Source organism: Leopardus geoffroyi, chromosome A1 (genome assembly GCF_018350155.1).
Source record: "Leopardus geoffroyi isolate Oge1 chromosome A1, O.geoffroyi_Oge1_pat1.0, whole genome shotgun sequence".
In the NCBI taxonomy this organism is placed as follows: Eukaryota; Metazoa; Chordata; class Mammalia; order Carnivora; family Felidae; genus Leopardus; species Leopardus geoffroyi.
This window is the reverse complement of record NC_059326.1, coordinates 25356252-25370165: the sequence shown is the minus strand read 5'-3', so window position 1 is coordinate 25370165 and position 13914 is coordinate 25356252. Positions and strand designations below refer to the sequence as shown.

At 51.4% G+C, this 13914-nt stretch overlaps 1 protein-coding gene across 1 annotated transcript in view; it reads right to left on the bottom strand.

Annotated features, from left to right (window-relative positions):
• Positions 1 to 1268: 1268 nt before the first annotated feature.
• Positions 1269 to 13914, bottom strand: part of LOC123607926 (glutamate-rich protein 6B-like) — a 34635-nt gene continuing 21989 nt past the window's right edge. Inside the window, exons 4-8 of the mRNA XM_045497220.1 lie at positions 13850 to 13895; positions 10036 to 10202; positions 3271 to 3342; positions 2182 to 2220; positions 1269 to 1294 (exon numbers count right to left, since the gene is read on the bottom strand). Coding sequence (XP_045353176.1) covers positions 1269 to 1294; positions 2182 to 2220; positions 3271 to 3342; positions 10036 to 10202; positions 13850 to 13895 — 350 coding nt within the window. The remainder of the gene's footprint in view (positions 1295 to 2181; positions 2221 to 3270; positions 3343 to 10035; positions 10203 to 13849; positions 13896 to 13914) is intronic.

The following is a 13914-nucleotide window of genomic DNA, read 5'->3' as shown; positions in this document are numbered from 1 at the left end:
CCCCCACCCAGCTGGACCTGCCTTTACCGACACTAGGCCTGGGGGCCTCTCTGCTCGATTCCAGAAACACCTTGTGTCCCCCAGAAACACGGAAACGGCCGAGAAACGTTTTGAAAAGCCATTCGGGAACACCCAGCAACAATCCATGGGAGTTCCAGCAAGCTCTGAGGGGGAGGCTCCTTGTGGTGGTCACTGGAGAGCGGATGTGGAGGACCTGGGAGAACGCGCCTGGAGAGACGGAGTGGCAGGAGGTGCCTCCCGTGGAAGATTCTTCGAGTATGCGCCCGCCCTCGATTGAGAGTGAGAGCCTGGCTCTCGCCCAAATAGCGTAGCAAGTCCCCATCATTTGTGATTCCCCATTTGAATAGGCTTTATGGAATAATGCAAATGAACGGAAACGAAACTAGGTGTTTATCGCGGGAAGAAGGTGGCTTGGCAGTCCTGAATGCCGAACGACAGCCTTCTGAAGGGTTCGATTCAACATAATAATTAACCGTACTAACGTCAACGGGCGCTGTCTCCATGTCAAGACAAGCTCAGCAGATGTGCAGCAACAGCCACAACTGGGGCTGAACGACAAGGAAAAGCTTCATGCCTAATGCCTAATTAACTTTCCCTTTGGGGATTTCTGTCTACCTCTACCTTTGTTCTGGTGAGCTGCTCATCTTCTCCTGTGAGGCCCTATGGGAGGGTTGGTGGGGGCGGGGGAAGTGTCAGGCCCTTGAGCGGTGGCCCTACGGGCTACTTGCAACCTGTCACCCAGCCCCTTGGCTCTCTGGTCCCCTCTTCTGTGTCAGGCTCGTCTTCAGGGCAGCACAGAGGAGCGGGGCTGACGTTGGTAGGTGCCAGGCACACAGGATTCCCTAAAGTAGACTGTGTCCTCTCTGGAGCTGATTAAGCACAGATCTTAATTTTTTCTCCATCCAATCAGTGCCTCTCTTCTAATGGCTTTTCCTGCCGGAACCATAGTTCCCGAATTCGGGAGAGACGTTTGAGCCTCCCCTGCAGGGCAGATCCCCCCATTGTGGGTGAGGAAAGGGAGAGAGGAAGCAGTGAAGCATGCGCCGTGGGGCCGGCTCTGAAAAATGGGCAACCTAGCTCTGCTGATAAACAGGCAACAGAAGCAACTTTGTCCTGCCTTCACCTCCTCGACCTTTCCTGTAGTAATTTCCTTCTTATTCTCGACAGGTGGGTTGAGGGATCGGCTCATCTGGTGATTGCTAAGGGCACAAGTCTATAAGCTTGCTCCTCGAAGTGGGGCCCATGGATTAGTAGCAGTAGCTGCTGCTGGGAGCTTGTGAGAAATACAGGACCTCAGACCTACTGAGCCGGAATCTGCATTTTAACAAGATCCTCAGTGATCGTTCTGTCCATTAAAGTTTGAGCGGCACAGCTCTAAACCCTCCCTGGAAATGGATTAAGATGAAGACAATTCTACTGATCGGTACCCTTCTGTGGGGGGGGGGGGGGGGAGGTTGGGTAGCGGGTGGGATACATTGTCTAGAGTCTGAGAGTTTGTTTGATAAGCCACCTGTGTGTCCCAGACTTAATCTCCCCCTCAGCCCCTACCACGTTGAAAGACAAGATACTGTAGTCCCTAAATTGTTTCTAATAGGATGGGCCTGGTTAATTGTGGGGCTTTTGCTTTGGGGGTGAGGGTGGGAGGTGTCAGTGGGGATTTTGCCACCATCAGGATTCCCTCCTGTCCTTCCCCTTCATAGGATTCAACTAAGCCCTCCTTAATGAAGAATGAATGTGTTTCAAGGCACCATTTGTGGGGGCTCCAATTTATTCCCTACCAAGGCGCCATTGGATATGTCTATTTGGACGGGCCCTCGCGTCCTTGTCAAGCCCTGCTGTCCAGCCCTCGGGGATGCCGGCAGCCAGCTAGACCCTCTTGAAATGTGGGGCTCCTGAGTAAGGGACGAACTTCTCTCCCAGGTCATTCCGTCTTGCTCCAGAGACCCTCTCTCTGTTTCTCATTCTATTCCTCCTCTTCAGGAAAGGACACGGAAGCCCATCCAAGTTCAGAGGCTGTGTGCCCAGCACGGCCCCGGGTCCTCTCGAGGACTTGGGGCAAGCTGGACCAACAAGGGCCCCACCCTCCCGGGGCACCACCCCGCAGCCCAGGACACTCTGCGGGGAGCAGGGATCTTTGGATATATTATGCCGGGCGCTTACCGCTTTCCTCCTCATGAGCCACGTCAGGGGTAGCATACACTGAAAAAGAGTGGCAACAATTATTGATAGGACGTGGTATGGTGAACTTGTCCGGACCTTTGGGTCCCTGAGGGAATCCGTTTAAAAAGCACGTCCCAAATAGCTGGGGGAGACCAGAGTGGAGATCGTGGGTTTTGGGGTAAGTGGCTTCCACCGTCTTTGGCAGTTTGAGTCCTGTTGCTTACGTTCGACAAATAGTGATTCCCCTCTCTCTGTTCACATTTCATCCCGCCCACCAGAATTTAAATTCTGAGAAGGTGTCATCTTTTTCTTTTCACGGGCACACTGAGCTCCTGGAGGAACAGGTGTACAACGTAGCGGTTCAACAACTCTATATGCTCTGCTACGTCCACTGCAAGCGTGGCCACTGTCTGTCAGAGGTTGTGATGGTTTTGTCCATCTTATATCCTGCCCAGTACGCAGTAGGTGAACAATTAAGTGTCGGTAGGTATACGGCAAATGTCACGGAAGAAACTGAGTAGGGGTAACCTATTATCTTTCCTTCCAATTCCAGTGGTAAATGCCCTCACCTCCCTCTTCCAAATTCAATTCTCATTCAAATTTTAAAGCACTGTACCCTTTGGCTCCGTTTCTTCCTTGGTCCCTGAGCCTGGCACCAAGCCCTAGAAATAATGCCGTGGCCACTGGCCTTAGGTAAGATCGCTGTATCCTAAAAGGTCAAAGGAGGTCTCTCTTTGGCCGGGGGCACGTTCATCCTGTTATTCTTACCTTCTTGTGGATGGATTTGTTAACTTCTACAAGTCATTTAAAATCATCATAAGATCGGGGCGCCTGGGTGGCTCAGTCGGTTAAGCGTCCGACTGCAGCTCAGGTCACGATCTCACGGTCCGTGAGTTCAAGCCCCGCGTCAGGCTCTGGGCTGATGGCTCAGAGCCTGGAGCCTGGTTCCGATTCTGTGTCTCCCTCTCTCTCTGCCCCTCCCCCGTTCATGCTCTGTCTCTCTCTGTCTCAAAAATAAATAAATGTTAAAACAAAAATTAAAAACATAAAATAAAATAAAATCATCATAAGATCATAAAATTTAAATACCTTCCAAATCTGACTTCTCAGTGGTTAGTGTGGTTGTGGAGAGTTTTAGTTTTGATTTTGATTTTGCAGGTGCTGTTGAGAGACAGAAGAAGGTGGCTGTTAGCGATTTTAAACTCCCACTTTCCGAGGGGTCCATATTAGACATTTAGGGCCCGAAATTCTTCCTCGATGCCCAAGGCTGATCGCGAGAGGGGACGAGCAGATTGGAGGGCACTGGATGCACCCCCTGCCTCTCGTCCTCCTCTTTAGTTCTGCCAACTTATCCAGGACTGCGGTGAACCAGGGGTCGGGACACGTAGCCCCTCTGTGGCCTTCTCCTCTGGTCACCGCAGGGCCAGTTAGGATCCTCAGGATAGACAGAACAGTATGGGGGGAGATTTTGGAGCTCCAGGTCGCTCCAAAGCCATGTGGAAATGTATGGGGTATGCATGTCACTACGGGAAGTGGGCATGTCTGCCCTCCTGTTGCTCTCTGAGGAGTGTTCAATGGGAGCTGGCCGGGAAACAAGGGGGCTATCTAGTATGATCCGCTAAGGTACGCAATGGGAGGCTACTGTATTTTCTGAGGACTTTTGTAAGTTCTTGGTTATCGTTATTTTATGTCTGGCGGGATCTTGTAGTCCCTATTCCTTTCTGTGCCCTCCCCACCTCTCCCTCTTCCTATCCCTACACCCATGCATGCGCGCACACACGTCCTGTATGTAAGTCCTATGTGTACACAGCAGAGACTAGCAGGCCAGTGGTCAAAAAGCGAGACAAACTGCTCCGCCTGCCCCCGGGGGTGTCAGGATTCGAGCCTGGGCCAAGGGGTCAGGACGCAAGCCTCCCGCACCCATGCAGCATCCGTGACTATCAGTCCTTTAGCTGAGGCTGAGCCCTCTGCAGTCAAGGACCTCTCCAGCTTTTAAGAAGACTCATCCCATGCCCCGATGCATCAGCACTCCTGTGGCACTTGGGTAAATTCCTAGCAGTGCTATTGCTGGGTCGTAGGGTAGTTCTATTTTTAACTTTCTGAGGAACCTCCACACTGGTTTCCAGAGCGGCTGCACCAGTTTGCATTCCCACCAGCAGTGCAAGAGGGTTCCCGTTTCTCCGCGTCCTCGTCAGCGTCTGTAGTTTCCTGGTTTGTTCATTTTAGCCGCTCCCGATGTTTACAGCAGCGCTTTCAACAATAGCCAAATTATGGAAAGAGCCCAAATGGCCATCAGCTGACGAATGGATAAAGAAGATGTGGTTTATATAAGCAATGGAATACTACTTGGCAATGAGAAAGAATGCATTGCAGCAACATGGATGGAACTGGAAGGTATTATGCTGAGTAAAATAAGGCAGTCAGAGAAAGACAGATATCCTATATTTTCGCTCATATGTGGATCTTGAGAAACTGAACAGAAGAGCATGGGGGAAGGGAAGGGGGAAAAATGGTTACAAACAGAGAGGGAGGGAGGGAAACCAGAAGAGACTCTTAAATACAGAGAACAAACTGAGGGTTGATGGGGTAGTGGGTGAGAGAGAGGGAAATGGGTGATGGGCATTGGGGAGGGCACTTGTTGGGATGAGCACTGGGTGTTGTAGGTAAGTCAATTTGACAATAAATTATATTCATTAAAAAAAGGGAAAAAAAGAGAAAATACTGGAGAAGAACTTTGTTGTTTTTGAGTTGAAGAACTCCTTCAACAAGATAAAAATTGTAACGTATAAAGGAAACTATTAATAAATTCAACGTCATTAAAAATATAAAAAAATAGGGGCGCCTGGGTGGCTCAGTCGGTTAAGCAGCTGACTTCGGCTCAGGTCATGATCTCGCAGTTCGTGAGTTCGAGCCCCGCGTCGGGCTCTGTGAGGACAGCTCAGGGCCTGGAACCTGTTTCGGATTCTGTGCCTCCCTCTCTCTCTCTGACCCTCCCCCGTTCATGCTCTGTCTCTCTCTGTCTCAAAAAAAAATAAACGTTAAAAAAAAATTAAAAAAAAATGTAAAAAAATCAAATAGAAAAGAAAAAAACTCATCCCACTGGCATAGCTCTGTTAGGGATTTTTTTTTTTTTTTTTTTTTGAACGTATTGCCCCGAAGGCGGTCCTACTCTAGACCCTTCAGTGCACAGGCAGAGTCAGACCTCGTCCTTGTGCGGAGAGCATCGATGCTTGAAGGCAGTTATCCTCTCTCAGAGTCACGCGTCTTCAGGCTTGCCACCCCCTTGGTGCCCACACGTCTGCGGATGACGCAGCCTCTGAGTCTGCCTAACGCCGCTCTCTCCTCCGAGTCTGCGTCCAACTCTCATGCGGTGTGGCAGTCCTCATGCTGAACAGCTGTCCCGGGGCTGGCTAAAGCAGGACTGATTTCCGTTTGTATCATCTTTTAACTGTATTTCGTTATGCTAACTTTTCCAGCACTCACATCAGTCATACCAGTGACTTCTTAAACTTGTGGATGAGTAAAGTGTCTACCCCAAACAGGCCTTCCCCACCTTGTACTTTCCCATCCTACCATTTTTGTGGGCTTCAAAGCAGGATCTGCTCTAAGTTAGCACTGGATTTTATGTAGCTAGTCCCGGGTCAATGTTTCCGCCTGTCAGGATTGTTTAGAATCTGATTGCATTATCCCCATCAACCAACAGCTTCAGGTCGTCTGCAAATATAAATATTCCTCCTCCGTCCGTATCCAGGTCTGTGCTAAAATGTCCCGAGCCCTGTGGCTCCCCACTAGAAACTGGGTTGACTCTGATCCTTAAACAGTATCTCTGGGTGGTTATTCGACAGTTCTCATTCTATCATCTTCCATTAGCATCCACCTGACATTTCTCCATTTCGTCCATGGAATAGCAGGAAGGCTTTGCAAATGAACCCCCTTGTGGAATGTGGGCCTACTGGGTTACCACAGTTCCCCCGATCTACTAACTTCGTCAAGAAGGGACCTTGATTTGTCCTTAGCCTATGCCGGTTTCTTGTGACCATTTTGCTCTCAGTATTTTTGCCCCGGGTTGGTCACACAGACTCATTTCCCATTTCCTCAAAAACCATGCATGTGATTAAGCCACTCTCGCTCTATAGATATTCTGGTGTACGTTTTATCCCGGTCAGGACACGGAGTTATCGTTCCCTTCTGATCTTTTCACCAGCCTTTGGTTTCTGCTATTTCTTGCCTAATTTTCTTGCATCTATTTCAATCCAGAGATCACTTTTCCTTCTTAGAGAAGTCAAATTAAATAGCAAAGAACCTGACTTTCTCTGACTCGTTCCACCGAATCGCACTATAAACAGTGTCCCTGTTTACCTTGATCTTCTTCTTGCCCCAATCATATTTTATTTATTTCTAAAAACTTTTTAACGTTTATTTATTTTTGTGAGAGAGAGAGAGAGAAAGAGCGCAAGTGGGGGAAGGGCGGAGAGAGAGGGAGACACAGAATCCAAAGCAGGTTCCAGGCTCTGAGCTGTCCGCACAGAGTCCGACGCGGGGCTCGAACTCACAAGCTGTGAGATCATGACCTGAGCCGAAGTTGGAGGCGTACCTGACTGAGCCACCCAGGCGCCCAATCCTAATCATATTTTAAAAGGACCCTCTTTTTTTGTGGCTGCCTGCATGATAATGATGATGATGGTGGTGATGATGGTGGTGGTGAGGGGGATGGTGACCACAATGACTTTTTGGGAAGAATAAGTTTGTCCTGGGCTTCAGCTCTCCTGGCACTATTCTTAAGTTTGAGCCATTTTCCTACCTTTATCACAGGTAACCTTCTCATCTTTTTAGCCTCTGCGTGTGATCTTTCAAAATCTGAGTCTACTGGAGGAAATGGCACTGGTCTGCACTTTGGGGAGTTTTCCAACCGTCTTCTCCATCCGGCCAGGTGGCTTGAAGTAAATTCCACTGACAGCCCTTCCTCCCTCTGTTTATCCCCACCCACATTCCTGTACGGACAGTATCTCTTTGTATATACATCTTTCTATACGGAGCCCCCTTCCTACCAAGACTTTTTTGGGGAGTAGGATACACCCTCCTATCACCACATCTGGTCCTGAATCAGGTGAGGATTCAACAACAATTTTGCAAGTATTTAACAAATATTTACAGTATACTCACACAGGCTTACTATGTGCCAGGCACTAAGTCTTGAGGATTTTTACAGCCATGGGCATAATGCTCTGTGTTAGAACTTCTGCAGTTCTTCACGATCCTGCTCTGTGCCTGGGTAGGTAGACACCTGAGGCCATCAATAACCTTTCTGGTCCTCCCTCGGAACACTTCCTTATATACGTCATGAGGCATTTCTTGTGCTGTTAGCATTCCTTCAGTATCAGACTGCCACTCTCCGTAGTAACAGGTTTCAAGGATTTATCTGGGTGTTTTCCCTCCATATTCGGTTCAAAGTCTTATTTGTTGAGAAGGGCCTTGCCATGTAAAATGCTGTTTCTGGCCCGCGGGGGTTGAACAATCCCATAACTTACCAATGCTTTCAAAAGAGGAACCTAGCCCCCGTGAAATTTATCCTCCACTTGAGGTTCTCTGGTTCTCCAATATTCCTGTGCCTATGAATCCTCTGGGGATGTTGTTAAGAATGCAGACAGGGATCCTGATAAGGCTGGAAGTCTGCATCTTTACAGGAAATCTGGGACAGGGATGCACAGTCCCGGACCCGGAGAAATCGCATTGTCGATGCCTGCTCTCACCTCTGCTGTTCCCACTGGCCCTCAGCCCTACACAGCCAGCGTTTTGGCTTGTTTTTGCCTTGAATGTCTGTGTTTCTCCAACAAGTGGGTGGCTGGCTCCTGCCCCGGGCTGAAAGCAGATTCTTTTTTGTGTCTTGCCTCCTTGGGAGTCCTTAGTGTTCTGTACTCCAGCTGCAGAAGGACTGGCTTTCCTTCATGGCATGGGCCCCATCCCGTCACCCACGCATCATTTTCCCTGTGTCACTTTCCTCTCTCTCCTCTTGACGTGGGTTTGAGCCCTTCCACCTTCCTGGACCTCCGTACTTCCTGGTTTTTTCCTGCACACCGTCACTTTCTCTTACAACTCTTTCACTTCAGAAGGAAGTATCTTTGCCATCTGTCTGCCCCATCCCATTGCCCAGACGTAATCATGTACATATTATAGGCACGTTCGGCCCAACTGTTAGCCGTGCTCTCCAAAGGATGGCTTGCAAATCCAAGGCAGAAGGGGAAAGAAAAACCGCCACAAATTTTAGAGAATTGCCTGCTGTCCCTTGTGTTTCAACCTCTGCTGTGGGCACCACCTCTTCACGTAACTGCAGGAACCTGGGTGTGTCCCTGGTCCTGGCTTAGAGCCGCTAACCCAAAGCACACCTTTGGCCCAAGCCACCCATGTCACAGTATTTGATCAGCAGGCACTTCCCGTGGGCGGCTAGACTTTTAATAAACACCAAACATATGCTGGCTGTAAAGAACTCAGTGTTAAAAAGACACTTAGCTGCAAAACGTGCCCCTACAGACCAAATATGCAGAGTGCTTCAGACCTAAATTAGACACAGACATGACTAGCTCTGTAAATTAAGCTTAGGGAACGAAAGGATCATGAATGAACACGTCAAATAAAACAATGACGGCAGGAGGCTCTCTCTCTCTGGAGGTGGGTCCACAGCTATAAGGACAGGCTTTGGTGCCCCCCTTCCCTCCCCCCTGCCTTCTTCTATCTTCTTTCTTCCCTCCCACATCCTTTCAAGCTTAGCACTGGCCCTTTACAGGCTATTACCCAGTAAATGACTTTAAGAATCCTGCTTATGAATATTTAGATAAATGCTCAGATTCTCCCCAGCTGTCATGCTTATTGACTTTGAAACGGTTCCAGTTCTCAGGGCTCCCTCGGAGCTCACGTGCTGACCGAAGTCCCACACGAACTGATTTAGCCCATAACATACTCTTCATCCCGCCTGGGCTGCCCGGGCCACTGGGCTCCTGGCCTGCGTGGCCCTGCCCTCTGCCTCTCCCCGCTCCCTCATAGGGTTTCGGGCTCTTAATTTCATTTAACCACATTCGAGCTACAAAATATAGCAGGCACGGATGCAGGCAGGGAAGGGGGAGGGGGTGATGGGGGAATCTAATTTACCGCTGCCATGACTACAGATGTGAAATGAATCTGTGAAGCCGTGATGGATCAATCTCACGGAGGCGGGATTTAAATTATTAATAACGGCAAGAAATGCTATTCAGTGTTCCGTCCCAGGATCCTAGAGTGAGGGGACTTTGGGCTTAATTGGGTAGAGGATTAAGATTCTCAACGCAATCTTGCCAAACTGTCTCTGGAGTGTCTCCAGGTTGTGGCTACAAAAGTTCACGCTGCCGATGATTTGGGCTGGTTCTGAATCTGGGCTGGCTTTGCCTGCCTGCTGAGACAGAATCCCATTTGCCACTGTCCACGTGATCATCCGGATACAGCCCATCACCCTGAGGAACCAGTCTGTAATCTGGGAAGGTAATGGCCTGTGTCCCCGAGGGAAATAGGGCCTGTGTTCATGTAGAACCGGGAACAGGAAGGCTAATGAAAAGAGAGGGGAAGATTGAAAAAGGTATTTGTTTTAGCACTTTGCTGATGCTCTTTCTCTGAGGGGGGTCTGGGCTGGAGGATGGGGGTGGCAGGGCTAGTAGAGGAGTTTAACTTTTTCCCTAAAGTACCGTATCGAATGGCACGGGAAGAAATATCTGTCATTAGCATGAGAGGCAATGCGGGAGCCCCGCTCTTTCGCACGCACGGAATGCATGCCCCCTCCAGCCCCCTGTGTGATGGCCAGCAGGGGGCAGTTCCCCTTACCCAACTTACTCTCATAGATCCATTCTGTCTGCGTGCTCTCGTCATGCCAGGCCAGAAGTTCTCCATCTTGCTGCACGGAGGATGTGGAAGGCATCGCATCATGGTATGGAGACTCGTGGGACAATTCAGAGATGAAAGGAGGGGCGGCGTAGAAGGTGGTCCCCTGAGCGGGTTCCCTGTCAGAAGGGAGCACAGGGGCGGGTCAACTTCCACACAGGGGTCCGGTCAGGCACTGGGTTCTATGGCCTGCTGGGAAAGTGGCGGTGGGGTGCTACCCTCCGTCTCCTGCAGACTCTGCCCATCCCAGATGGTGGATGTCACAGGTTGAGAGGGACCAGCTTGTAGATGGTGGTAAATAGGCCCATGAGCCATTCCGGGCAGCGTAGCCCCACGTCGCCAACTGCTGCTTCGTTTGGAGTAGAAGTCTCTACGGATGCCTTCAAAGGCCAATGGGCCAGGCTTCCATTACTGACACTCTAGTGTTGCAGAACATTCTCTGTCCTTCCTCGTTGTGACCCTGCCCATTTCAGTGGCCCTTTCTGCCTCACTGCTGCCTCAGAAAGAGTGGAAAAAATACCAGAGTAGATGCTGCAGCTAAAATCAAGCCCTGAGGCCTGTCCCCTCTAGTCTGCCCACCACAGATACCGCCATTATGGAGAAAGGTTTCCACATGGCCTGATGACAGAGCAGTGGCTGTGAGGCAGAGATCCTGCCATTTGACGACAGCTTAGTATCAACAGGGGCAACCCCAAAACACCACAGCTGTGTTCTTCCTCGGGAATCTCTGGCTTTTAAGTGGGAACAAAAGCCCATAATTCAAAGGGATGAGAGGGGTCTTTGGGGGTATTTCAGCGCTGAGGTCACCTCATGTAAACCGGTCGAATGGCAGAGACAAGCGTGAGGGACAACGCCAACCCAAATGGGTGGCGACTGGGGTTGGTAGACAAAGCACAGACTTCGGTGTCAAACGACCCGAGCTTAAATCTTGGCTCTTGCACGATTGTGGAGTAACTTTGGGTAACCTACTTAACTTCTCTGGGCTTCGGCTTCTGCACCTTTCTGATAATCATACCTCCCTCATAGGTCCCCACCGGTGGGGATGAGACGAGAGTGGGCAATGTGGTCTTGGCTGCTGTTGTTCTTACTGGGGAGGTAAGGTCCCAGAAGGTTCTTACTGGGTTCGGTGGCCCTTCAGCGACAGGCCTGTTCCCTGTGCGGGTCAGGGTTCCCCTACGCAGAGGGGGACAGGGAGGGGGCTGCGTTCTGAGGCTGGGGGGTGAAGAGGTTGAGGGAGAGGGGAGGAGGCCACTTGTCGTACCCGGGAGGCTCAGTGCCTGTGGGAGCTACAGACAGATCTCGTTTCACTGCCAAGGGACCCGTGGGAAGGCCTGGGTCTGTGCCAGCCAGCGGCTAGGGCAAAGTGGCTGTGTTCTCAGGATGCGCCATTAAAAAGGAGCAGTGGGGTCGAATGGCAAGATGGCAGATCCTAGATCAGGTGACCACAGGGATCGAGAACTAGGGGACATAGGTAAGTTCTTCAGGCAAGTGTCAACCCTTGCCCTGTTCCGGGCCTCAAGGCCAGATCAGGAGACTCTCCTGGGCTTTATCTTTTTAGTGGGATGATGCCTGTCCTGTCTCACTCCCTGGTGACCCCGAGAGGTAATGCAAGTCCCCATGAAAGGACTCTGAGAAGTCAAAGCAGCCAAACACGATGAGGGGGTTATACTTAAGGTAATGGTGGCCCTATCTGGCCATTGCCATCGCCATGTACGTTTACTCAACGTCCTCCCTGCCACACCTGCCTTGGGCTGGGACGGTGCAGGGTCTCTGGGGCACCTGTGGAGGCGGGGCTGGGGTTCTGGCCTCCTGAGCCAAACGCCAGCTCCCTGCCCCGTCTGCAGGGGAAGGGTTCAGGAAGAGCCATGGGTCCTGGATCCTGGGGAGCGTGGATGGTTGCAGGCCTGCGTCGTCAGCTGTTTCAGAGTGGGGGAGGGGCCTGGTGTGCTCGGGGTGGGGGACCACCAGGGCATGCGTGTAGAAGTGGGAGAGGGAGCCTTCCTGTTTATCAGGGACCCACGAAACGCTGCTGAACCTGAACCTGCTTCCTTTTCCCACCCCCTGCCTTAACAAACACATATGAGTGTAACACGTCCTGCCTGAAGTGGTTTGCACAGTTTCAGTGTCTCAGCAACCTTGTGCCAGGAAAAGCCAGGGGCTCTCTGAGCACCCACGGCCCAGACCTGGACTCTGGGAGCCAAGCCAAAAAGCGTGTGACAGACACAGGTGAGGCCCCAGGGCCCCTCCGATCCTCATACACTCCTCGGTGACAGGAAAGCCACTCAGCTGGAATATGGATAAAGGGCTGGAAGGGTGCATACGTTTAGGTCAAAGCTGACCAGGAATCATGACTCTTGTCGCAGGCGTGCTAAGTTTCCATGCGGTGGCTCCTGGGGAGCAGGCCAGGAATGACAATGAGCCACAGCGCTTCCTGAACACGTCATGTGCACTCGGCACGGTTCTCAGGGAGCCCTTTTTTTTTTTTTTTTTTTTTTAACGTTTTATTTATTTTTGAGACAGAGAGAGACAGAGCATGAATGGGGCAGGGGCAGAGAGAGAGGGAGACACAGAATTGGAAGCAGGCTCCAGGCTCCAAGCCATCAGCCCAGAGCCCGACGCGGGGCTCGAACTCACGGACCGCGAGATCGTGACCTGAGCTGAAGTCGGACGCTTAACTGACTGAGGCACCCAGGCCCCCCCTCAGGGAGCCCTTTGAGTTACTACTCCTTTCATCCAGACCACAGGCTCATACGGCTGAAATTCTTACTGTCCCCATTTTATAAAGGAAGAGTGTGGGGCCGCAGGAGATTACGTGGCTGCCCTGGGGCACACAGCGGACTGGGTGGAGCCGTTGACATTCGAACCCAAGCAGCCTGGTGCTCGAGTCCCTGTTCCAGTCACAGCCTTTCCAGTGGTCCCTGCCACATTGCTTAACACGCTGTGGGTGTCAGCAATGGAGGTGAAGGGGCCTCGGAAGAGCCCCTCCCTTTGAGGTGTTGCTTCAGTGGAGGCGAGGCCGTCAGACCCACGGTGCTCAGCCTCCCGCAGTGTGCAGCCTGGAGCGCAGGACCCGGCGGGCTTGCGGGGCTGAGGGGTAGCCCTCAAATTGTAACCTGTGGGCTCCGAATGCGGAGCAGCAGGGGTCTCCTTCCTGCCTCTCACCATAACCGAACTGGCCTCGTGCTTTCTCTGTATCTAATGCCAACCCCCTTCACCGGTGGACACAAATGTCCCCCCGCCCCCCCCATCATCCTTTGGGGAGGGATTGTGGGGGAGGAGACACAAGGACAAGGCCTGTGAGTGGGAAGTCGGGGGTACCCCCCACCTTGGTTTCTGCAGAGCTGAGCGCATAGAAGGAGGCATTTACATGCCTGAACGAGGCAGATGGCAACTCTCTTTTGGGCATTGTGTTTACGGTGAGCACGGCCGCAAGCCCCTTGCCACCTCTCCCAGGTTGAGACCTTGTCTGCGACTCAGATGGCTCCTGCCCTTTCCTCTCTGTAGTGCTGGGCGTCCAGGAATCGGACCTTGGGAACTGTCCCACACCCTGTGAGTGGCCGAGTGGCAGAAGTCAGTGGTGGGAGGTCCTTTCTGTGTGACTCCCCAAGACCCCCGTCCCTCCACCGCAACCCCTCCTTCTCCAGGGGGCCTGTCCCCTGCACCGTCACCCCACCCCCTACTCCCCGGCTTCGGGACACAAAGGCTCCCGAACCAGCATCCCTAAGTACAAATTTCCATCCGATTTATCCAAAAAGAAAACTATTACCTTGTAAGGATAGGCAGGCTTTTCCATGAATACATCATATTGAATTCTATTGGAAAAAGAACAGG